The following is a 25,550-nucleotide window of genomic DNA, read 5'->3' as shown; positions in this document are numbered from 1 at the left end:
TGAACCAAACCCTGCCCTCATGGGGATCGTCCTCCAGGAGGTATGGGAGAATGGAGACAGCTATGTAGTTAGAACCATGCCAAATGCTATAAAGAGAGCTGGGGGGGGGGGGGCACATAACCAGAGTTGTGATCCTGTGTCAGAAGTTAGCAACGGCATCCATTAGCAACGGCATCCATGGAAGCACTCTGTGATATGAACATAAAGCATCTGTGGAAATTAGATAGACTACACAGAAGGATGCAGAGAGCATCCAGACGGGTGGCACACACAAAGGCCCCAAGGCAGGATGGAACATGCCTGACTTGTGGATGTGAGTAGAAGTAGAGAGCTGAGCACAGGCCAAGGGAGAGGGTGGGGTGATGGAGGTGAAGTGCCAGATGGTGCTATACCCTGGGGCCCTTTAAGGGGGCCAGCAAGGCACCCCAAAGGATATAAGGCAATGGAGCTCTGCATTTATAAGATCACTCTGAAATTCAAGAAGGTAATATAATCATTAAACCAGAACAGGATGCTGTGAAAAAGAAACAAATGGAAAACCAGAAAGAGCTCCTGGAAATGTAAAATATGCTGCTGAATTAAAATCAGGAAAAAATAAAAAAAACTTGGTGAATGATTGACATCTCCCCTAAAGTGAAATAAAGAAGAAAGGTGAAAAGTAAGAGGGAACATCCAGGAAGCATGGTGGCTCCACCCAAGGAGGCCCACTACCCTACTCCCAGACATTCCAGGGAGGAATGAGAGGAAAGACTCACCAAGAACCTGGCACTAGAGAGAGCAGCTGCCATGTCTTTGTGCTCTTCCACCCTGGAACTCCCAGGAATCTTCTTAAAGAACTGATGGGTGACCCACCGAACCATGGGCTGGTCTTCAGTAGAGATTTACAGAAACACCTTCAAACTTCTGAAGGAAAATAGAATTCTATACCTAGCCAAAGTACCCACCAAGGGTGAGGCATTTTCAGTCACTCAAGAGTTCATAAAACTTTCTTTCTGCGCCTTTTCCCAGAAAGTTATAGAGAACATGCCCCAGCAAAATGTGGGGGAAAACAGGACAGAGGAGGCCCTGGAGGCAGGCAGGGAGAAGGTGGAGTGGCCCCAACCAGGGCATGAGCAGAGGACATCAGGTCCAGGGTCGGCCTCCCAGGAGAATGAGCAGTGTGGGCTTAGAAGCAGACATGGTGCAGCAGGGCTTCCAAAACAGCAGGGTATCACGCTGAATGAAGGCATTGCTAGAAAACGCAGTGGCGAACCGTGGACCCTGTGGCTCCAAGGGAAAAAGCACTGGGCACGGATCACTGTGGACTGAATCCAAACAACAGTGACACTATACAGGGAGATAGGAGGCCCAAGAATCATAAAATGGTGAGAATTCCATCCTTAGTCCCCTGCAAGGAAAGATATCAAAAGTTGATAAATGGGGAAATCCATGGCAAGCATGTTTCTTAAGGCTGATGAGGGAACCGCCAAGGGGGAGCCTTGAAAGCGACTGTCCCGTGAGTGGGGCAGGGCACGACCTGGGGCCCACGTGCTGCTTCTTCATCATAAGCTGTACAGTGAGCATATCCTTTGGGTTACCGTGCCCACCAACGTTTACCCACGTGTAGTTAACTCTTCCCGGAAGGGCCACTGTCTGGGTGCAACATGATGTGATCCCAAAGGGACAGGGGAGACAGGAGGCACTATGGCTGAGGTCCTGGGAGGGAGAAGGGAGAGAGAACCAGGGTTAGAAAGAAGGGTGGACACAGGAGATGTGGGGGGTGCGGGGGGACCAAAATCCAGGCATGAGAGGTGGCTGGATTGGGGGATGAGGGAGGGGCATCATCAGGAAAGCCCTCTCTCCAGGCTCCGGTTGACCATGCAGTAGGGGAGAAGAGGCTGCTGTGATCCCCAGGCAGACATGGCAGGGGATGATGTGACAGGTCTTTGAGATGCTGCATGGGGGCTTCTGCCTGTGGTCAGGGTGTGAGGCCAGAGGACAGGTCCGAGCTGAGCGTGGACTCTGGAGAACGGTGGGAATGGCACTTCTGATGAAGGGGTGTGGGCGAGGTCACCAGCAAAAGATTGCAGAGGCAGGAGAGTGAGCCAGGACAACCACAGAAGGGTGAGCAGATGTGGGAGGCATGAGGCTCGGGTGTCTCCCAAACTCAGGGGAGCTGGCTTCGCGAAGGGGTGCCCCATGCCACCCAGAGGACAGGAAGCAAACCGGGATGTCCCACGGGGTGTAGCCACTTGGAGCCGTGGGATTTCATATTCGGTGTGGCTCCACTGACCTCACAACACACTGTGCTGATCAGGGACTTAAATCACACCACCGTGGTCACCACCACCACCTCCACTGGTGCCCCGTAAGTTCCTGTGGCCTGAGTGCCTCGGTGAGGTAGTGGGTGTTTGGGGCGGGGACAGCCAGGTGTCCGCAGAAGCCGGCACTGCCCAGCAGAAGGGCCCACTGAGGGAAGCTGAGGGCCTGCCCCACAGTCCACGTGTTGGTTTCTGCAGGGGGACAACGCAGGAAGGGTGGCAGCCTGGGCCTGAGACAGAGGTCAGATGGACCTGGACAGGGATATCCTTGTGCGCAGAGCTGGTCACAGTGAAAATGGACCTAGGAACAGTGGGAGCAGCTGCCTCCCCAAGGTTCATCCAAGGCTGGGCCCCCACTGGAGCCTCCCTCCCACTGCAGCCCCAGACATGGGGTCCCCCGGCACGGGCCTGCTGCTGGGCTGCCAGAGCACAGACCTGGTCCGACGGGGGCGGGAGGGAGGGCCTTCCGAGCCCACACAACCCAAGTCCTCCACCCACCCCACCTCAGCATCCTTCCAGGGAAACAGGCATTTCCTGTGGGAGAGCTCCAGAGGCCCAGGTGTCAGAGAGAAGCGCGGAGGGGAGCAGGAGTGTCCGCAAGCATCCACTTGCCAGCATCCCTTTGGCACTTGTTGCCAGGAGGCCCCACCCCGTGTGCCTGAAGTTACACCATTGGCGCTTCCTTCTTTGGGTTAGATGTTGTCTTCAACAAATATTTTCTGAATGTCTGCTATGTACTAGGCGCTGGGAACACGGGGGAAAGTATGTGGACCTGCCTTTGAGGGAGTAACGTACAATGGGGCCACGGACAGTAAACAGACAATTAATTATCTTCTGCAGAGAAGGAGGGAATTCTCCCCACACAGTTAGTCATTCACACTTCAGTATGAATGAGTTTTTCCCTGCGCTTTCCTCAGTGATAGGCTGGACCGGGGTGGCCTCCTGCTTGGGAGACTGAGGTGCGGGTAGGGGGTCAGAGCAGAGAGGGACAGGGCAACTACTTCCCACAGAAGCTTCCCCAGCTCCCAAGTTCCCAGGCTGCATCCCGGGAGCCCCCGGGAGGCCCTCCCTGGAACCCACCCCCACCCAGCCCGGCCTCGGCTCCTCCTGCCCCCGTACCCTCTCCGAGGCCTCGCCCTCCCCGCCATCCTGGAAACGATTTTGTTGTCTGCGGAGATCATGTGTAACTGCCTGTGAGTTATAAGTCTCCGGAGCAAGCAGCCTGTTACCTAACCAGGCCTGGCTCATGCCAATGTCTTGAGTAATTATTGGGGGGCGGGGGGCCATCCAGCCCACAGCAGAACCTCTCCGAGGGAGTGCTATTGTTTTTCATGTCAGCTGCATTTTAAGGCTACATTTCACGTCAGCTGTGACTTGGAAGGAAAGAGGGCCTGGCCTTTGAAAAATTGAGAAATTGAGACTGGGGTGGTGGAGGGCAGTTTAACCCTTCGGGCCCCCAGCGCTCCCCGGCTTCCCAGGGTTGTCTGACAGAGGGCAGGCTTGTTGGGGATCAGAACCCGTGGCCAGGCCCGGCAGCCGCCACTTGGCAGCGCCGATGGAAACCGCCGTGCGGTTACGCACAGACAGTCACGGAAACTCGGGAGGACGGCAGTGTTGGAGGCTGCGCCAGGCCTGGCCTCTGAGCCCTTCCTCCTTCTTCTCCCACGATCGGCGGCCAGGTGCCCACAGATGGCTCTGGGGTGGTGGTGGGGGGGCTCACCCAGCACCCCCACCCCGACCCGGTCCACCCCCGTTGGGTCCCCGGGAGCGCAGAGAGGGGTGCAAGGCAACTGCCTCCAGCCCAGATCCATCAACCAGTGACTCGGGCACCTACCGTGTGCCGGGAGCTGCGCCAGGTGCTGGGGAGGCCGCGCAAACCCCTTTCTCGGGAAGCTTGATCCAGGGAGAGACGGGCAGGAAGCCTGCAAGTGCCAAGGATAGGCGCAAGGTTACAGAGCAGCGAGGACCAGGAGGAAGAAAACCCCAGTGAGTGAGCAGCGGGGTAGGTGGGGGTGGCAGGAGCCAAGTGAGGGGCCCATGAGCTAGACAGGCGTCCAGGAGCAGGGGAAGGCCTGCCCAAGTCATCCTTGGCCCTCCCGACACCTCACGGTACTGACGGCCAGGCTCTGACCCCCGCCAGAGCCCTGGAAGGTTCTTGTGCTTTCTGATACTGAAGTCTGCACTGACTCACTTGCTTAACTGTTCCCTATGTTGTTCAACAAAACTTTACCCAGGGGCTAGGGACATCAGTCCTGAGGTCCAGGGGACAGTGGCACCTGGGCCAGTGGGGCTCTGATGAGTGGGACAAGGTGAGAATGGAGTGCTGGCAGGACCAGATCGGGGCTGGCAGCCCTCATACAGAGATGGACTCTGATGGGAAGTTGTAGGAGGGTTTTAAGCTCTAAGACCAGAGGGGACATATTTTGATTTACATGCATCCAAACTGCATATAGAATGTGGTGGGGACACCAGGGAGGGTGCAGAGGAGCAGTTGGCAGAGGTGACAGACCAGGTTCAGGGCAAGGGGATTGGTTCTAGCTGTTGCCAAAACAATGACATGAGTGGTAGCCTAATCCAGACAGAATTTCGCCACCCATGGGGTCTCAGGGCTGGGGTGTGCACAGCCCTACATGAAGACCCAGGGCCCTGCTCTCTGCTAGCTTCATTGTCCCCAATACACATCTGCCTCATGGCCCCAGATGGCTGCTCCCACAGACACCATCATGTCTGCATTCCAGCAGCAGGAAGGAAGGACAAGACCCTATGCAGAAGCCACTTGTATCAGCTTCTCTTATTTCCACTGACCAAAATGTAACATACACACCCAAATCACTACAAGGGCCCCTGAGAAGCCAAATCTCTACTGCAGGCAAGCACTCAACCCATTTAATTCATGGTCCTTAATTAAAGAAAGAGAGAGAGGGAAGAGCTATGGACAACTTACCATCTTTGCACAGAACAAAATTCTACATGTGGTCTGGAGGCTAGAGAGAACTCAGGTGGGAACTAGATGGCACTGCCATTTCCTGGGATGAAGGGGACAGGGAGGACAGAACGTGTCCATTCAAGATGGCCCTCAGACACCAAAGTGGTAAGGCCAGGGCCTGGGGCCCCGTGGCCTGGTTGGCCCTGAGAGTCGAAACCAGGAACCATCAGTCTGTGGACGTGGTGAGGTTGGCAATAGAGGGAGGGCAGAGGCAGCCAGCAGACCAAGGGGGTCACAGAGTGGACTTGGCGGAGAAAACCCAGGAAAGTGTGGGTCCCAGGAGCTGGAAGGCTTCAACAGGAGGACCCACCCCCCAAAGACGGAAACCTGAGAAGTCAGGGCCGAAGACACATTGAAGTGGCCACTGGGAGGCCACTGGTAACTAGAGCAGTTGTGGTACCAGGGACCACAACCCAGATGAAGAGAGCTGAGAAGTTAATGAACAACTTCTGGTTAAATATGGCAAACTAACACATGTGTTTATCTCTACCTCCTCCAAACCCCACTAAAATAACAGTAAAGGCATTAGGTGTTTTAAGATATAGATCAACAAATCTAAAGTGATCAGAAGAGGAGACAAGAGAGGCTAAAAACTATCAACAGAAGTTTAGAAATGGGGAACCAGAAGGACTTGTGGAAACCAAGAATATAGACACCAAGCCCTGCAAAAGCAAGAGATGTTGATAATGGAAAAGCTCTCAGCCTGGAACCCTGAGCAGGCTCAGGGTCAGGCACCCCCAGCTAGCCTCCGGAGTGCTAGAGGGAATGGCAGACAGGGAGGATATTTACCGAAGATTGTCTGAACAGCAGACACTTCCCAGGTCATACATCCTGCCACCCCATCCCTTCCCCAGCCCATGAAGCCAGGTACTGCCTGTCCTCCAGTCCAACCAGAGACAGAAGGCTTAGTCCCTGGAGAAACTGAATCCAAGAGGTTCTGAATATGAGGACACAAGGAGCAGCTGTGGGTGGAGAATGGGCCATCATGATAAAAACAAATGGGTTCGGTGAACACTTTTATGCTAAGAAGTAAGAGTCCTACCCTCTTCCTTCCTTAAACCCCTGAATGCCCTCATTGGGGCACAAGATTTGACCTAAGAATACCACCAATAAAGTGGATACCTTAAGTTTCCAGAGAGAAAAAGTAGGTCACATACACAGCCTAGCAAGTCGAAATGGCATCAGACTTTTCAACAGCAATACAGAAAGCTAGCACATGATGAAGAAATGCCTTCAAACTCCTGAGGGAAAAAAACATTTCCAATCTAGAATTCTACACCCACACTTTCAGGTATGAAAGTAGGTTAAAGGCATTTTCAAACATGCACAGTCAAAAATCTTACCTACCACAGGCTTTTTCCAGCAAATTACTTGAGGATATGCTCCAGGAAAATGAAGCATAAACCAAAAAAGAGAAGCATAGGATTTAAGAACCAGGAGAATCCAACCCAAAAAATAGATGATTGATAGATAGATGATAGATAGATAGATAGATAGATAGATAGATAGATAGATAGATGGATAGATAGATAGATACCAGCCAACCAAGGAAATTTCCAAAATGAGGGGGGAAAGAGTTCTAGTACTACAGCTATTCAGCAGGCCTGAAGAGCAACCAGTCCTCTGAGGACTGCAGAAAGAAACTTCCAGGAGAAAAAAAATAATAAAGCTGATAGATTGCTGGTGCTCTCAACTGAATAAATAGAAGTTTTACAATTCAAGCAGAAAGTTCAAGAATTCACTGGTTGATAGATGCATTAAAAATTCAGCAAAACAGGGACACCTGTCTGGCTCAGTCAGTAGAGCAAGCAACTCTTGAGCTCAGGGTTGCAGATTTGAGTCCCACATTGGTTGTAGAGATTACTTAAAAATAAAAATCTTAAAAAAGAAAATTAAGCAAAACATGAAGGCAATTCTTAACCCCAGGGAAAACAAAAAGTTCTAATCATAGACCACATGACTCAGCTGAAAACCTCATTTATTAAGCATATAAAGTTACATAATTTTTACACAAATGCAAACAGTAAATATTTTTTTAAGATTTTATTTATTTAATATATACAGAGAGAGAGAGCATAGAGGAAGAGGGAGAAGCAGACTCCTGCTGAGCAGGGAGCCTGATGCAGGGCTTGATCCCAGGACTCTAGGATCATGACCTGAGCCAAAGGAAGACACTTAACTGACTGAGCCGCCCAGGGGCCCCACTAAATATTTATTTAGCCTACAATTGCAATATATTGAGAGGATAGGAGAATGGCAAAAGCAGAGATTGTGAAAATGAAATCTTGATCTCTCATCTTCCATGTTAGGCAGTGGCTAGACAATGTCTAAAACTGCAAAAGCAAGGAATCATAATATAAGCAAGGGATTTAGAAATAGCAAGGTAAAATTAAGAGATTGCTGAGGGGGTTGAGGAGTCGCCTCTGGGGATGGAAGATACAGCACCCATGGGAGCTCTTCAAGTGGGCTTGCTGACTGGTGGTGAGAAAGCTCCATTATGGAGTGAAGGAGCAATGGTGTAGGAGAACGGAAGGTCTGACGATGCTCTGCTGAGGAGGAAAAGGGGGATGAAATGGTCAGCAGAGGATCAGGGGCTTATGGGGGAACAGTGAGGATGTGCGGCCAAGTTTGGGAAGAGCAGAAGAGTGGGTAAGGAGGCAGGCACTTCAAGCTGCATGTGCAGACATAGAGCTGGAAGGTCCCTGGACAAGATCCGGAGGGTTAGCGCTGTGTGAGAGGGGGCTGCAGTGAGAGGGGAGGGCTCAGTAGTGGGCACCCACTCCCCACCTTTAACTGAGGTTGAGAGGAGAACAGGGGCCCCTGCCCAGGTGGGCCTCTCAGAGCTATGACCTAGGTGGTACCAAGGATGGTCTCCAAGACCCCTGGATCAAGACACACAGAGGGAACCTGCAGTCTGTGACTGTCAGTGACCCAGGTCCCCTGGAGGCCTACAGACCACACCCAATCTAGTCAGTGTGGGTCCCCCCCAGCCAGGCCCGGTGTCCCCAGGAGCTCTTCCTCCCAACCCTAGGAGCAGGAAGGGCGGGCTGGGAGCGCAGGATGGGGCCTGAATCTCTCATCAGCCCTCAGGTCAGCCTGGGCCAGATGGGCCCCCAGCCAGCCCCCAGCCTCCTTCCTGGGTGGAGGCCTCCCCACCCTTCCGCTCACCTTCCGAGCATTGTGGGCTTTCCTGGGAACCCCCACCATTCAGCTGTCTGGTCTCCCAAGGATACCCCATGTCTGTCCCCCCAGTGCCCCGGCCTCGTAGCCTCAGGACCCAGGGTCAAGGCTGAGCTTCCTAAGGTCACAGCTTGGGTGTGGAGGCTGGACTGAGGGGGACGAGAGTGCAGGGGAGCAGCAGTGAGGAGCTGCAGGTGGCCTAGTCAAGGGTTCATAAGGGTGAGAAGACTCCATGCCGAGGAGCGTCCTTCTTTGCTTTGCCACTTCGACCTGATCCCCATGCGGACTCCTCCTGCTGGGGGTGGGAGGGTGCTCCTGGGTAGCACCTGAAACGGCTGCAGGGGGAACCTCTGGGTGGAGGGGGCATCCTGCCCCTTCCCCCAGCACCAGTGCAGCAGCAGCCCCACAAGCGGACCACATAGAAAAACAGAGGACCTGACCACCCCCCCTGCCCACTTCCGCAGATGGTGGGAGGCCTATGGGCTGCTGGAGAAGCCAGCGAATTAGAGGCCCAAGAGCAACAGAACTGGGGTCAGTGCCCTGCAGTACCCACCAGTGAGGGGCAAGCCTGGGACCCCAGAATCCCAGGGCCCTGGGCCAAGGGAAGTCCTTGTGTCCAGAGACTGTCTCTCTTGGCCTAGATAGCCTTCACCACAGCCCTCCTGTTCCCTACCCAGGGTATGTGAGGGTAGGGGAGGCCGAGAGCCAGGCCCCCCACCTGCCCTCAGACCCCAGCCCTGCTGGGCTCCTCCACTTAGGACCAAGCCCCAAGCAGGACCCCGGAATTGTGGGGATTTGTACCTCTCTGAAGACCACCTTGATCGGTGGGTCACCTGAGCCCCAGGATGGGCCCCTGGGCACGGCCACCACGTTCTGGCCCCGGCACTTGGTCAGTGACTGTGGACATAAACCCCATCCCCAGGACCAGGAAGGAGCTGCAGTACAGGGGGCTGGGGGGAGCGTGGAGACATTGGCCCAGTCCCCCCTCACTCCCTGAAGCATCCCTTCTCATCTCTGTCTTACAAAGGCCACCACAAAAGCTGAGAGAGGTGACCAAAGACCAAGTCCCATGTATGCGTGTGGCTGGACCCGGGCTGCTGAGCCGGAAAGAAGGGGAGCACGTGTGACCCACAAGGGCAGGGGCCCCAGGGTGGGACAGCAGGCAAGAGCAGGGAAGGTGGGCCAGGCAGCGGGGAGGGAAGGGAGGGCTGGGAATGTCCGCCTGCCTGGGAAGGAGGGGTTCTGGGAGCAGAAAGGGAGCAGGACCTGCCAAATATGTCCAGATGGGGCTGGAGCACTCGGGGCCTGGCCTGGAGCCCCAGCAACTTCCTGCCCGCCCACCCTGCTCCCCCACCTCCTCACCCACTTCCCAGACAGTCGGTCTCAGGGTGGGGGCAGGGGTGCAGCAGCAGGGAATGTGACCAGGCCCTGGGCACCTGGGCTGGGGGTGAGCAGAGGCTTGGGTCCACACCCCCCACATGACACAGCACCTGCCGTGCCTGGCTGTGGCCAGGTGACAGCACAAGACCCCCCCAGACCCACCCGTCCCCTCAAGATGGGTCCTGGGGAAGTGCCCAGACCCAGCAATGTGGGAACCTCCCCAAGCTGAGCCAGGAAGGGTGAGGGACTTGAAGCAGGGGAGGTGGGCAGAGCACAGGCAGGGCAGAAGGTGGGGTGTGGGCATGGTGCCGAGATGCCATGGAGGGGGCAGTGGAGGACGGAGAGGACAGGATGCCCTGGAGGGTCCCTTGTTGTTCTCAGTAGCTGGAGAAGCAGGAAGAGGTGTGGGAAGCCTCACAGAGCTGCTCACTCCCGCCCCAGCCCCAGCCTCTAGGAGGCCCTCTCCCCTGCCCGCAGGGAGGGCCTGGCCTCGGGCAGCTGTGCCAGCTGCACCCACACCCGGAGCATGGGTGCTGGTCTTGCCCGTGAGCTGCTGAGTCCCCTGTCCCAGGGAGCCAGAGCCCGGCTGAGGAGGGACAGGTTGAGGGGCTTCTGGCTCGGGGCTCTGGGCCTCACAAGTCAGGAGGGAACAGGCTTGGGAGAGTGTTGTCATTTCCATGAGGTGGAGAAGGCACACCCAAGCCCCCGGCCGGGCCTCAATTCCAGGCAGGACACTGGGCTTGAGCCTATAGGGGAGGAGACCCCTGTGACTTTCCCAGGAAAGCAAGTTCCGGGAGGGGGGCTCCAGCCCTGCCGTCGGGCACGTCCCACGTCTCCCTCCCCACAAGCCTCTTCCAGGTGCCAGGAAAGGGGCCGGATTCCAGATTCCAGGCCGGGCCACCCAGCCCCCATCTGGGACCCCAGCCCAGAGCCCTCGGGCCCAGCCTCCAACCTGGTTCCAGCCTCAAGGGAGGCTGATTCAAGGAATCCTGTCCTAGGAGCATGAGCAGGAAGTGGGGGTGGGGGGAGCGGCCCTGAGCTGGGTCCCGGCCCGGGGGCCCGGGGGCTGGGGGCCCGGGGGGCTGGGGGCCCGGGGGCTGGGGGCTGCCTGCCCGTCTAGGTCAGCCGCAGCTGCAGCCCGGCCCTGGGCTGCTGAGTCATGGGGCTGCTGTCTCCAGGCCAGGACCAAGGCGGGAAAAGCAGTGAGGCCGGACACCCCGGCACCTAGAGGGCAGGCAGAGGGCTCCCCCAGGGAATGAGAGCAGCCAGTCTGTACCTTAGCTCTCCCAGCACCCCATCCCTGCCACCACCCCTGAGTTTTCTGGGTGCCAATGCCCAGCTTCCACACCAGGCGCAGCCCTCAGCACAGCCCTGGTGGAGGCCTGCATGTGCACGCGCGCGCTCACACACACACACACACACACACACACACACACACACACACGTGTCTGAATACTCTTGTGTGCCGGCCAAGGCCCTCAGCCCCTCTGCTGGTCGTCCTCCCCGGGGCTGTCCTGAACGGTTCTGGTGTCTCGTGGTGGTGATTCACTCATTCTGCACATCTTTGCTGAACACCTACTATGTGCCGGGCCCTGGATTAGCAACCACGACACCACAAGCAGGAGCTCCACCCTCAAGGCCGGCTCCACTGACTGTCTGCAGTGGACAGAGGCAGGAGAGGAGACGAGTCAGCAACATCGTGCTGAGTGCCAAGGACAGGGCGGCAGCTAGGCGGCGGGCATGCCCTGGTGGGCCCTGCAGGGGCACTGAAGGGAATATTTGAAGGAAGGCAGAAGCAGCCTCAAGCTCGTAGAGCTTGCCCTACGGGCAGCAGGTGCAAAGGGCCTGTGACAGCAGTAAGCCCTCAGGGATAGAGCAAAATAAGCCAGGGCAGCAAGGAGAGTGTGACCAGTTTGCGATGGGCCTCAAGCCATGACAGTAGCCCCGGCCTTGGTGCTGGGGATATGGAGAGCCCCTATTTTATCACCCTGGGGGCCTCAGAGTGGCTTTGGAACCATAGGTGGGAGGCTGCTGTGGCATCTAGGAGGTGCTGATGGCTCAGCCATGGCTGTGGGGGGTTGGGGGGGCAGGAGAGAGGCTGAGATTCCAGATGGCTTTGCTGGGGCTCCAGAGCTCTCCAGATCCCTGACCACGCTGGCATCCCTGGGGCTGCATCAGATGGCAGGTGTGACAGAAAGGAGCCAGGGTGGCCCTGGGACTCCTGACCTGACCCCTTACCTGATCAGGGAGCCCTGAGAGGAGCAAACGGGGAGAGACATCCGGTCCAGTGAGGACTTGCTGCATTCTGGACACCTTGCGACCTTGGAGGGGCGGCCCAGCAGGCAGGAGGTCTGTGTGCGGCCTGGGCCCAGAGACCAGCGGCCAGCACCTCTAGGAGAGACAGGCAGCAGCCACAGGTGGCAAAGTCAAGAGAGGGCTTCGTGTGTTTTGCTGGGGATGGGGTGTCCGCTGGTGAGGGAGGGGCATGTAGTGATTTGGGGATGAGGAGAGGGCTAAGCTGGGCCGGTGCTCTCAGAGGGGCACCTGGGATAGCAGCCAGGTGGCTCCGAGGACAGCCCCAGGCCAGGGTGGAGGACTCCTCTCCTCCAGATCCTGGATGAGCAGAGCAGGGAAGGGTGCAAGGCTCTTGGGCAGGCGGCGCACAGTGGGAGATGAGTGGGCCCCTAGAGGGGAGACCCCTGGGCAGGAGTGGCTGGGGAGCTGGGGGCTCAGTGCGTGTCCTCGCCAAGCGGCTAGGCAGGAGTGATCCCTCCTGGTGACAGGAGACGGCTGAAGGACGGAGGTGCTCTATCAGGGCTCAGTGGCTGCGGGGGGTCGAAGATGTGTTGGAGTTGGGGTCACAGGAGGCCCACCCACCTGCAGGGAGGCCCCATCCCAGGAGGGAGATAAAGGAGGCAGAAACCTTCATCAAGAAGGAAAGTCATCGCTCAACAGTTGACTGTAAGCCCGGCAGGAGGAGGGGCCAGTGAGAGCAGAAGGGCAGGTATAGGGACCATGTGGAGGGGCCACTGCAGAGCGTGGCCTTGACCATGGCCCCTGGAAGACCCATCCCTGGGGCGGAGTCCCCTCCCCGGGGTCCGTGGAGCAGGCGCAGGGGTGCATCCGCCGAGCTTCAGCCTCCCCGCCTGCCTGGGGACACCGGCCACGAGACACCCCCAGAGCCCCGCGAGAAGGCCCCCTGCGCAGCCGCCCCGGGGAAGCAAGCTCCGTGGACGTGTCTCAACAAGGCAACCTCAGAACCTGTGTTGAGTGAAAACAAGCAAGGAGAGAGCCACGGTGTCTCATGTTACCATTTATGCTAAAACCTGCCACGCAGGGAATCCGCACCACATGTGCAAGCCGGGGCTGCGAAATAGCCGGAAGGATAAACAGCAGATCCGCGAGCCGGTTACCTGGGAGAGGAGAGCACCGGGCGTGGCGGGCCCGGTCAAAGGCGATGCTTCTTTGAAATGTTTTCACTTTTCAGGGACAGTGTTCTTGAAGAGTACTCCTGTCACACGAAACCTGGTAAACCGGCTCGTCCAAAAGCAAAGAGCCCAGCTGGGCAGAGCCGTGGGCGTGGAGGGGGCGCTCTCCTGGAGGCCGGTGCGGCGGGGCCGGTGGGGTCGGGGGCCAGGCCACAGCCATCCGGGGACCGGGCCGGGGAGCGTGTGCCATCAGGCTCCACCGGGGAGGCTGGCATGAGTGTCCAGAGAGGGGACGTGGCCCCTGGCTGAGTGGGGACAGTGAGCGCAGCCTGAGAGATGTGAACACCAGGCTGTGGGTGCGGCTGGTGTTGGGGGCAGGGAAGCGGTCAGAGGTGCTGGGGAGCTGGGGAGCTAAATAAGACCCCGGGACCTTCTCCCCTGGAGCCTTTCACAGACCTGAGGGACTGTCCAGGGAGGGGAGCAGGACCTTGCCCCCGGGAGGCCCAACCACATGCTCACCGACCTCCCTTCTCAGACGGGACTACCACAGCTGCCCTACCTGCAGGACGGACCCACTGTCCCCTGCCTGTTAGGCCCAGAGTCACCACCCAGCCAGTGAAGGTCAGGGATGGCCTGGCAGTGCCCCTGCTTTCAGGGAGGTGGATGTTGAAGCAGACAATGCCAGTGGTACCCTAGCCAGCTGCGGGGATGGAAGGACAGCACGGAGGAACAGACCTGCAGACCAGGAGGGAGCAGGAAGGAGAACCTCTCCTTGGGGCCAGAAGAATGGGGAGGGTCTGCAGGCTCAGCAAAGCAATGGATTATTTGGGAAGCAGGACCAGCTGGTGCAAAGGCCCTGCGGCAGGGAGAGGCACATCCAAGGAACTGGAGGAAGCCAACCTGGGGCATGAAGGGGCAGTGACTGTGGTGGGACACGGCCCAGACCATGTGGCCAAAACAGGGCTGTGTCTTTATCCAGAGAGCAGTGGGGAGATCTACAGGGGCTTTATTCGGGGCAGGGACAGGCTATGAGTACAGATAGGAAGTCCGTCGGCCAGGGAGAGTGGCAGGGAGGAGGAGCCGAGCGTCAAGGGGGCACTGCTGGGTGGCCGGGATGGGGTGGCCAGGCCTGGCCAGGGCAGCCACGGCCACGAGCATGCTGATGACAGAGCCACTGGGCAGCCCCTGCCCACCTGCCAGCCATCGCTGGGCCCGGTGTCACCCTCCCACCCAGCCCTGGGGTTTGGCGGAGGCGGCTAGGCGCTCCCTGGCTCCAGGTACGAAGTGTTCTGCCCAGCGTCCCCCTGGCTTCCGGGACTTCGAGGCCCGTCAGAGGGGCAGTGCAGGAGGGGAGGCGGGGTGGGGGGATCAGATGCCGGTGGGGCCTCCCTCCCGCCAACACAAATACGGCCTCTCACTTGCAGCCCCCGTCTCCAGCCTGCCCTACACTCCCGCCTGCCCGGCCCCCCGAGCAGGGCGCCTGCGTCGTCGGCCTGGCCTAGGGCGGCCGGACGTGGGCAGGGCGGGTGGCCACCCCTGCTTGGCCTCTGCTGGCAGGACCCCCCGGAGGCCCGGCTAGGGGCTAGCCAGCCCATCGGGGAGTCCCGAGCCCTGCCTAGGGTCTCCCCCAGTGCCCCCCGCCCTGCCTGGTGGCTGTGGGCAGCTTTCTGGCTGCCCCACCCAGGCCCCCTGACCCTGCCACTGACCCCCTGTGTCCCATGAGCCCCCTTCTCCCTCGGGCATTACTAGAAGGAACAGCAGCCTCAGCAGGGCTTGGTGGGGCTGTGGATGTGTCGGCCCCGACGGAGGCGCAGGGGTGGGGAGGGCAGGGGATCGAGTGTCCACGGGTATGGACTGTGTTGACGATCACAGCACACCCGGATTCTGCAGGGCAGCGGGGGACGGGGGGCAACAAGAAGCAGGTGTGAGCTCTGGAGGAGAGGTCGACAGAGGCCAGAGTTGGGGGAGCATCCAGTACAGAACCCATGGAGGCTTCACGGAGGAAACAACAGACTTGCAGACGAGCTAAGGGCACTCGCCACGGGAGAACCCAGGAGGGTGTTCGTGGGGCAGGAGTGGGGACAGACAGGGGGCGCCCTGAGGCTGGGGCTAACAGGGCAGGGATGGGCTCAGGCTACACAGCACCCCGCAGCCACCACCCTGGGACGTCGCCCTCTGTTCAGAGCTCAGGGTACAGTCTTCTCCCAGTTCTGAGCAGAGAAACGGGATCCCTCAGACCGTGGGGGCCCGAGCAGAGGGGGCCACCGTTGTCCAGGTGAGCTGGTCCACACTCCCCCGCGGCCTCTCCTGCTGGATGCTCGGGACAGAGCCACTGAGGTTTTCCCCTCCGGAGAGAACAGCCGTGAGAGAACACAGCACCGGCCAGTGGCAGAGCCTGTTGGTTTTTTTTTTTTTTTTTTTTTTTTAAGATTTTATTTATTCATTCATGAGAGACACACACACACACAGAGAGAGAGAGAGAGAGGCAGAGACATGGGCAGAGGGAGAAGCAGGCTCCATGCGGGGAGCCCGATGCGGGACTGGATCCCTGGTCTCCAGGATCAGGCCCTGGGCTGAAGGCGGCGCTAAACCGCTGTGCCACCCCGGGCTGCCCGGAGCCTGTTAAGGGGCTGCCATCGCTGTGTTTGAGTGCAGACGGCAAGGTAGGCAGAAACACGAGGAGCTCCGCGTGTACGGGGGTATCCAGTGCAGTGGTGGGTTGGTAGGTTACCCCCTAAAGTGCCACGCAGCATCGGGATCATCACTGAAAACTGGTCTGTAGTCCAAAATCAATCCCGTGCCAATCAAAGATGCATGGGAAAAGTATGAAAAGCACCAGAAAAGGGGTGCCTGAGGGGCTCAGTCGGTGAAGCATCTGCCTTCGGCTCAGGTCATGATCCCGGGGTCCTGGGACCATGTGCCGTGTTGTGCTCCCTGCTTCGTGGGGAGTCGTCTGCTTCTCTCCCTCTGTCTGCCCCTCCCCCAGCTTGAGCTCCCTCTCCCTCAAGCGCATGCAGTCTCCCAAATAAATAAGAAAAATCTTAAAAAAAAAAAAAAAAAGTTTCAGTGTTGGAATGCAGAAGACCACCCTGCACAGAAATCTAGAAATCATAAAGAAAGAGAGGGATAACTCCCACTACGTGAAAAAGCAAACAAATAAATAAGACTTTTGTTGCAGCAAGCCAAAAAATAATAATTATGATTGTCATAAATCGGTTCACGACACAAAAAACACACTAAGGAAAAACATGTGTGATGTACATGCTGAAGGAAAGACTTCCTTAATATACAAAGAGCCTTTATAAATCAATGACAGTGAAAAGGCCCAGCCAGCAGTGTAAGCCATACTCCTGGCCCCTGCTCCAGGGAGGGAGCAAGCATCTGGCTTGGAGGACCTCTCCCTGCAGCCTGGCACTGGGGCCCCAGGAGAATGTCAGGGGTCTCACCTACTCACCCAGCAAGTATTCGTGGAGCACCAACTCTATCCCACGTGTATTTACCAAGTACCCACTGCATACCGGGCTCTGGGAGGCCCTCTGGGGATACCACAGTGACAGCGGTTGAAGGCCTGGCCTCGGGAGCCTTCTGTTGGTAGAAGGGGAGCCCCCAGGACACACTGGGGAGTGGTAAGGGCTACCAATAGAACAGTGAGGGTCAGATGAGGAGGTTCCTGGTTGGGAAGGTCAGGGATGGCTGCTCTCAACACGAGCTGAGGTGATAGGATGTGGTGGCAGAGGGGAGAGTGAGTTCAAAGGCCCCCTGGGGCAGGATTGAGAGGGACATATGTGCTCGGGACCCGAGAAGTGGGCCAGGGGTACTGAATGAGGGGCTGCAGAAGATGACATTTCACTTGGGTGCACCGGCTGGGAACTCCATGGAGGGCAAAAGCTCAGGTCAGCAGGGAGAAGCTCACCTGGCAACTGTCTGGGGCAAGTGGGAGTGAGCTAAACCTGGTGGCAAGTGGTGACCTAACAGTGCCGGTGAGGCATGCGGCCAGTCCAGGCTGGGGTGTCAGTGAGGGAGAGGAGAGCAGTCGGATACGGGGCCTGTGTTCTAGAGCGTGCAGGACCGCAGCTGAGACTTGGGAGGACAGGACTGGGGGCAGGACTCTTGGAGACGTGCTGTGCTGAGATGCCATGAGACCCATGTGCCATGGAGGTGAGGTGCTGGGGCCCCAGACCTGGGGGTATCTGTGCAGAGGGAGGACCTAGGGCTGGGCACGGAGGGTGGGCAAGGTTGTGCCAGCCCGGTGAACACAGACACGATGACCTGTGCCCACAGTCAACCTGAAACGAGGCAGCACTGAGCTCCCTGGCAGACCCTCTCATCCACAGGTGGCCCTTAGGCAAGCAGGGGTCTGTGAGGCAGGTAGAAGGGCCTGCTCCCTGTATGGTGCTCTCTGGGAAGGAAGCAACCTGCACTCCTAAGGGATAGTCAGCAGGCCTCCAGAAGGGTCTATGGGGGGCGTGGGGTGGGCCTGACCAGGTCCTCAGCCCTTTGGTCACAAGTGCCAGAGGCTCTGATGAGACACGGCTGACCTTCACAGTGGCTCAGACCACCTGCCAGAGCTTGGCTGCCTCCATCCACCCTGCAGCCCACACAGCAGGAGATGCAAGGGACAGACACTAGGACAGCAGCAGACGCGAGGCACAGATGCTAGGACAGCAGCAGACGCTAGGGACAGATGCTAGGACAGCAACGGATGTGAGGGACAGACGTTAGGACAGCAACAGTAGTGAGGGACAGATGCTAGGACACCAGGAGACACGAGGGACAGATGCTAGGGCAGCAGTGGACGCGAGGGACAGACGCCAGGACAGCAGCGGATGTGTGGGACAGATGCTAGGACAGCAGCAGACAGGAGGGACAGATACTAGGACACCAGGAAACATGAGGGACAGACGCTAGGACATCAGGAGATGTAAGGGACAGATGCTAAGACAAGAGTGGACGTGAGGGACAGATGCTAGGACACCAGAAGATGCGAGGGACAGACGCTAGGACATTAGGAGACACGAGGGACAGATGCTAAGACAGCAGTGGACGTGAGGGACAGACGCTAGGACACCAGGAGATGCGAGGGACAGACGCTAAGACAGCAGTGGACACAAGGGACAGACGCTAGGACATTAGGAGACACGAGGGACAGACACTAAGACAGCAATGGATGTGAGGGACAGATGCTAGGACACCAGGAGACATGAGAGACAGATGCCAGGACACCAGGATATGCAAGGGACAAATGCCAGGACACCAGGAGATGTGAGGGACAGATGCTAAGAGCAGTGGACATGAGGGACAGACACTAGGACATTAGGAGATGCAAGGGACAGATGCTAGGACAGCAGTGGATGCGAGGGACAGATGCTAGGACGCCAGGAGACATGAGAGACAGATGCCAGGACACCAGGAGTTGCAAGGGACAGATACTAAGAGCAGTGGACGTGAGGGACAGACGCTAGGATGGGGGTCTGGGTCTCGGTCTCTGACCCTGTCGCCATAGCAAAGTGCCAGGTCATCGACTGCGCCGTGACACCAGTCCCAGAGCCCCCACACAAGTGGCTGCCACGTGTCCTGTGTCCCTGGGCAGAGACTCACCCCAGCCTGGACTCTCCCCGAGTGCAGGGCCCGGTACCCTGGCGGAAGGACACGTGTTGGTGACGGTGAGTCCGCGTCAGAAGTCACTGGCACCGACAGAGCCCCTTGCCCGGAGGGCTCCTGCTCAGCCTCTGCGCTGCTCTGTCACTGCAGGGTCTCCGGCCGTGGCGGTGCTCACCTCCTTAGCACGTACAAAGGCCCAGGGGCCTAGAGGTCCTGGTAGGCACTCTCGTGCCCTTGGCAGCACAGGGAATGACTCCATGGACAGTGGCCTGTGTAGTCACACTCGGAGCGGCCAGTGCATTCTCCATCCTAGTGTCCCATGTCCCAGAAAGCCCGTGTGTGCACACTCATGCACATGCACACATCTGTACACACGTGTGCCAGCCAGGCCACACAGGAGTCTCTCTCCGCTCATTCCATGCGGCAGACGTGCACAAACACTCGCAGGAATCACCGTGGGTCACGGTAGGACACCTCGTGGGAGCTTACCGAGTGCCGAGCACCATTTCCAGAGTCCCGTGCGTGAATTCTGTGCGTGAATTCTTTCAATCCTGCCGCTGCTACCGAGGGAGGCTCCGCCGTCATCCCTGTCCAACGCGTGGGGAATGGGGAGGCCGAGGGACTTGTCCAAGGTCGCCAAGCTCAGAGACAAACCCAGGTGGCCCATCAGGTGCCATGCAGCCCCCGCTCCCCAGACGTGTCCTCACTCCAAGGCCGGCCGCAGTGTGCCCCCGGCCCCCGGCCCCCGCCACGTGCACCCCAGAAGGCCCGCGGGCCGAGTCAGCAGTGGGTGCGCGGCGGCGGTCGGTGCGCGGCGGCGGTGGGTGCGCGGCGGCGGTGGGTGCGCGGCGGCGGTGGTGCGCGGCGGCGGTGGGTGCGCGGCGGCGGTGGTGCGCGGCGGCGGTGGGTGCGCGGCGGCTTGCCGCAGCTCCGAAAGCTCCAGCCAAGCGGCTGCCCCGGGGACTGGCAGTGAAACCGCAGCAACTAGGAACGCGCTGGTTTCTCTCCAAGAGCTAAAGCACTAAAACAAAGTCATAAACACAATTACACCGTCTCCTGCCATAAATTAGGACGTTATGAAGCGCCGTGATCGATTCCCACTCATGCCCAGCCCTGTAAGACGGCCCAACCCCATGGGCCCGACCGAAAGGGTGATTTATGGGCGCTGTTGTCAGCTCCTTGCCGTGGGGGTGGGGCGCGCCCGAGCCCCGAGGAGTCCAGGGCCCAGCGCCAGGGGCGGACCGCGGGCCACAGGCGTGCTCCAGGGCCGGCCGCGCTGCCCGCTGAGCAGGACGTCCCTGGACAGCTCGCCCCAGACAGACAGGCACCCTGCTTCCTCTCCCTGTCCCCTTGGTTCGGGGGTTCCGCAGAGGCTCTGGAGTCCAGGTGCCCAGCAGTGTGCCCCCGCAGTGCTCGCCCCCAGGACTGGGAGGAAGGGCCCAGGCCCCGGGCTCTTGGAGCCTCATTCTAATTAGAGACAGAAACACACACACGCACACACCAAGTGTCTTGGGGAAAATACAGGCTGCTCAGGGTGGGGTGTGGTGGGAGGGTCAGGAGGGCTGTGGCCGGGGAGGGAGGTGACCTCAGATCAGGGATGTTGGTGACATCTCAGGGTGCAGGGAGGCTGGTGCAGGCTGCAGGAGCAGCAGGGACGTAGGCCACCATGTTTAAGGATCGGCCACGAGCTCTGGAGCAGAGTGAATGAAGAGGGAGGAAGGACGGGAAGCCAGAGAGCAAAGGGTGTGTGTGTGCCAGGACCACACAGGGACTCGGGCTTCTGACAGTGGGACAGCGGCTTGGGTCGGTGTGAGCAGGGCAGCGACGTGACCCGGCGTGTGTTTGGAAAGAACCACCATGCAGAAGCATGTTGAGGCAGAAAGCTGGCTGGCAGGCTACTGCACCTGTCCCAGCAAGAGAGGACGGCTGCCTGGCCGGGACTGGGCTGTGGAGGGGTGGGCAGGGGTCTCCCAAGCTCTGCAGACAGACAGAACACCGAGCCCAATGCCAGATCTTCAAGGCGTGGCTGGGGCTCTGGGGGACAGGGGAGGTGGCCTTCTGCACTGAGCTCTCCAGCACAGGGCTCCCTCCTGGCCTGGCCAGCATGGGGGCTGGGAGGGGGCAGGCCAGGGAGCCCTATCCTGAGCCCCTCCTAGACCTGCCCTCAGCTGGGTGCCAGCCACACCCCTTCCTCCAAGCCATCTCCAGGGACTCAAGGCCCTCCCAAGACAGTGGCCGGCCGGAGTCGCTGGGACCTGGGCAGTGCTGGGCCTCACAGGTGCCCCAGGTCTGCAGCCAGGGAAGGAGGGAGAAGATGGCCTATGGCAGCCCCACGGCACCCCCCCATTCCCGGCCCTTCACTCCCTCACCTCTGTGGTATCTGTGAAGTGGGGGAGCCAGGGAGAGCCAGGGGCCTGCAGGAGGGACGGGGTGGGGGTCAAGTAAAGGATAAAGTGAACGCACAGCCGGTGTGCAGACGTGCTGAGTGATCACGGCCGCTCCCCGTGCATACCCCTGCTGTGCGTGCCAGGGTGCAGCCAGCTGGGGCCCCGGGCTCCCCAGTGCCGGGCCCTGCACCTAGAACCCCCCAGGTCCCGCAGCCCAGGTGAGTCCAGGCCAGTCTGCAGTTCCAGTTGCCCTGGGACCCTACCCAGGGCCCTAGGATGTCCTGGGAAGAGGTCCCGCCCCACCTGCAGACGCCGATCAGGGGGGGCCCCAGGGCACCACGAGCTGCCTCTCGGGCGGGGGGCTCCCTCCCCTGGATCCCCGGCCTCAGCATGCCACCCCCCGCCCCCGCCTGTCTCCCACCCAAGGGGCCAGGGCCATCAGCAGGTCTAGAGCCGGGATCAAGGCTGAGCAGGTCCTGCAAAAACCTCCCTTGAAAGACTCTTTTTCAAGATTTTCTTTTGAAAACAAATTCATAACCACATCACACAGGAACCCCGTCGCCTTGGGTTTGATCACCAGCCGCCTGGGGCCCTCTCGCTAGCTGTTACTCTAATTGCTTTTTTCTCCTCGGAGGGCCGCGTGCGTCGTCTGTGGTTATTAATCTGGTGAGTCGAGGCCAGGAACAAGGGCCCTTTTGTCGGCCCTGTCTTTTCAGTCTCTATCAGATTGCAAGGAACCGTGAGGTCTGAGATCCCCAAAACTGATCTGCCCCCACAGCTCCGGGGAACGGCTCCCGGTCCCTGCGCGTGGCTACCTTCCCCAGGGCCCCCACCAGGTGGATGCACCTCTCTGTAGCTGGGGTGTGGCCACGCAGCCACCCCAGCCCACTGAGCCATCACAGTCCTACATGTGAGCCGGAGAAAGGCTCCCTGTGCTCAAGCAAAGGGAGGAGGTGGGACAAGGCCACTCTGGGGGCCATCTCTCCAAAAAGTGACAAAGCGGGGCCCAAGGCCAAGCAGGACCTACCTGCCCTCACCCTCGCTCGGGCCCTCCAAAGCCCACAGGACCCAGGACCACCCTGACACCCTGCCCCAGAGCAGAAGAGTGTCCAACTCCACTGGCCATCGAGGGAGCAGAGGCTACCACAGGGCCTGGATGCTGGGCAGGGCACCCTCGGGCTGCTAAGAGCCAGCAGCGGAGCCCACAGCAGCCAGGGGTGGGAAGGGGGTGGCACTAAGGTCAGCTGCCAAGTCCCAGAGGGGGCAGAGCTCTGGGGTAGGAGGTAGGGGGCAGGGGCCCAGAGGGGCCAGCAAGGCCTGGGCCACCCAGCAGCAGGCACTACACCTCTGCCTGCCCCCCGCCGGCCCGCAGGATGGTGCCGCATCCCCTCACCCCTGCCGCATCCCAACCACACTGCTGTTTCCTTTTTGTCCAAGAACACCCTATAAAGGCTTCCATACCCACTTGCACATCTGGGGGCCTCCACAGATGTTCAAGTGCTGCTGAGTGAAAATTTATGAAACCACAAATTCTCTTCTGTGATATATTTGCTGCTTTAATTAATGTCAAACCAATTGATCCCTGAGCTGGGGCCTGCGCCGCTAGATGACACGGAGCCACGCTGGGACATGCCACCTTCAATGCCACTGGTGTGCAGGGCCCGGGAAGCCCAGGTGACTCCCGCCCCAGGGCTCAGAAGAGGGGTGGGGCTTAAGTGTGATGGCAAGCAAGTCCCACCACCCCGTGTCCCCTCCTGCCTTGCTCACTGTGAGCGTCCACCCAGCCTTCTGAGCTCCATCCACTGGGATCCCCACTCTCACCCCCTCCCAGGACCGTTTGCTTTAGCCCTGACCCCTCCCCACCTCACCCTCTTGTCTTCCCAGCATGGAAGCCCAGGGGCGGGCGTGCAGGGGTGACATGGAAGAGGCAGGGGTCCCAGTTGGTGACCAAGAGCAAGACCTTCTCCTCCGGGAGCCTCGGGGTCTGTGTCTGCGGTTTGGGGTATTGGTCTAGTCTGTGGTCTCCAAACAGCTTTACAGAGAACAAGAGAGTCCAACAGTCGTCAGGGGATGGGGGTGGTGAGCTTGGGGGGGGTCAGAGAGCCGAGTGGCCTCCAGGCCCCTCCCCAGCCAAACAGAGAAACCCTGCACCACTTCCCTTTATTGCCTAAGTTCCCACGTCAGATTTACCTGAGAAAATAGAGGAGCAGCCCCCCTGGGCCTGGGTGATGGGGTGACGGGACCTCGGACAAGCAGCTGCCCCAGGGCCTGACCCCCCAGTGCCACCCCAGTCTGAGCTGCACCTCCTCTCCAGATCCAGCAGCTGCCTGGACCCTGTCCACCGGCTCACCACTCACAGGCCCCACAGCCCCTGCTGGCCTACTTTCTGTGAGCAGGTGCCTCTCAGCAGCGCCAGACCCGGGTGCACCCTGACTCCCCACACCTCCCTGGGCTAGTTTTGGCCTCATGCTCCTGGACATCCAACAGCCTCTACTGGGAATGTACCTGTTGGCCCCAGTCTACATGGCCCCCACCTTTGTTTCTGGTTCTGCCGGGTGACCCTGTCTGTTCACCATGGACAACTCCAGTGCTCAGAGCAGGGCAGGCTTTTGATAAAAGGGGTGTTGGGTCATGTGGCCAGAAGGAGCGCCCCAGCCTGACCCCTGGGAGATTGGTGCAGAGGGGGTCTTGACTTTCTGGCTCCCTGGGAAGACCAGCTGCTGGTAGGGGGACAGAGGGGCAGACAGAGGACAGACCCTACGACCCTCCAGCACTTCCCAGGGAGAATAATCTGTTCCACTTGCAGAAGGCGGTGGAGGGGAGGGTCTCCCTGTACCCTCATGTCTCCCAAGCACAAACACACACAGGGGGCCACTGCCATGCAGATGCACATTCCCTGCACACGCGGGTGTGCACAGCTCACACCTGCAGGCACCTCCCCTCCCCCAACCCCCCGACCCCGGCCGCCAAGCCCAGGCCCCAAGGCCACCTGCTCACCTGGGCTGCTCCCACCCAAGACTCATCCCTGCTCCTGTCTCCACAGGTGACACAGCTGGACCAGAGGCTGGTGCTCATCACGGACATGCTTCACCAGCTCCTCTCCTTGTACCATGGTGGCCCCCCAGGTGGCCGCCCCCCCAGCGGGAGCGGGGTCCAGGTGGTTCAGCCCTGCAGCTCCATCAACCCCGAGCTCTTCCTGCCCAGCAACACCCTGCCCACCTACGAACAGCTAACTGTGCCCCGCAGGGGTCCCGAAGAGGGGTCCTGATGGGGGCTTGGGGCCCCAGGCCTGCAAGGGAAAGTGCAGAGATGCCCTGTTCAGCCTGGCCCACCTCCCACCCAGCAGGGGCACCCCACCCCCCAGGTCACTGGCACCTTCCTCAAAGGCTCAAGAGACAAGCCCCTCCTTCCCAGGCCCCACAGCCCCCCAGGGGCCAGGCCACCCTGAGAGCCCCAGCAAGTGGGTACTAGAACTTGACTGGGTCTGGGGGCCCCTCTCTGCTCTGAGACCTTGGCCCCCCACCTCATTTGTATGGCAGTTGGGACACAGTGGCAGGGCTCAGTCTCAACCACCCCTCCCCAGGGGGGCTGGCATCCTAGGCACTTGTTCCATCCCATGTATGGCCAAGAAACAGCACAGGTGCATGAAGGCCCACCTGGGTGGCCCAGGGGCTTCCTGAGTGGAGACAGAGGGACAGTCTGGACAGGGTCTATGGGTACCCCACCCCCAGGCTCAGACCCAGGACCCAGGGAGGAGGCAGGCAGGGCAGGGCAGGCCCAGCCCATGCCAAATCCAGGATGACCATGATCAAGGCCTAGAAGCCTCACTCGGAGGGCCCCGGGCCTGGGCCGTGCTCTCCACTTGGCCGTGCTCTCCACTCTGCAGAGACGCCGGCTCAGGGGGCCAGGACTGTGGGGGAGGGGACCCTGAGGCCACCGCTGTCCCCGAGGTGTCCACTGGGGGTGGAACGTCCCCCACTTTGGACTGGCAGCTTCTCCTGCCCACTGCCCCCTGCACGGCCCCCACCTCCACTCCACACCAGGTCTGAGCCGCTGGGAAGAATGGCCCCGGGCGGCTGCTGAGCGAAGGGGGCGCGTGGGTGTCACGATCCCCGCACAAGACAGGGGCTCCTCCTGGGCGTCATGTCTCACAGAAATCAGAATAATTTGTGGTGATTTGGAATCTGTGTTTTAATGAGTTTCACGGTGTGATTTTGATTTTTAATTGTGGCGCTTTTCCTAATAAACGTGGAGTCACGGAGTTGGTGTCGGGCCAGCACTCACCCTG

General features: G+C 59.3%; 1 protein-coding gene across 3 annotated transcripts in view; it reads left to right on the top strand.

The window, feature by feature from the left end:
• Window positions 1-25,523, top strand: part of KCNQ1 (potassium voltage-gated channel subfamily Q member 1) — a 323,311-nt gene extending 297,788 nt beyond the window's left edge. For all 3 annotated transcript variants that reach the window (XM_077862849.1, XM_077862848.1, XM_077862850.1), the window contains one exon: window positions 24,306-25,523. In XM_077862849.1, the coding sequence (XP_077718975.1) occupies window positions 24,306-24,530 (225 nt within the window). In that variant the 3' untranslated portion in view covers window positions 24,531-25,523. The remainder of the gene's footprint in view (window positions 1-24,305) is intronic.
• The last annotated feature ends 27 nt before the right edge of the window (window positions 25,524-25,550 follow it).

Source organism: Canis aureus, chromosome 21 (genome assembly GCF_053574225.1).
Source record: "Canis aureus isolate CA01 chromosome 21, VMU_Caureus_v.1.0, whole genome shotgun sequence".
NCBI classification, from domain to species: Eukaryota; Metazoa; Chordata; class Mammalia; order Carnivora; family Canidae; genus Canis; species Canis aureus.
This window is presented reverse-complemented; position numbering and strand designations above follow the sequence as displayed.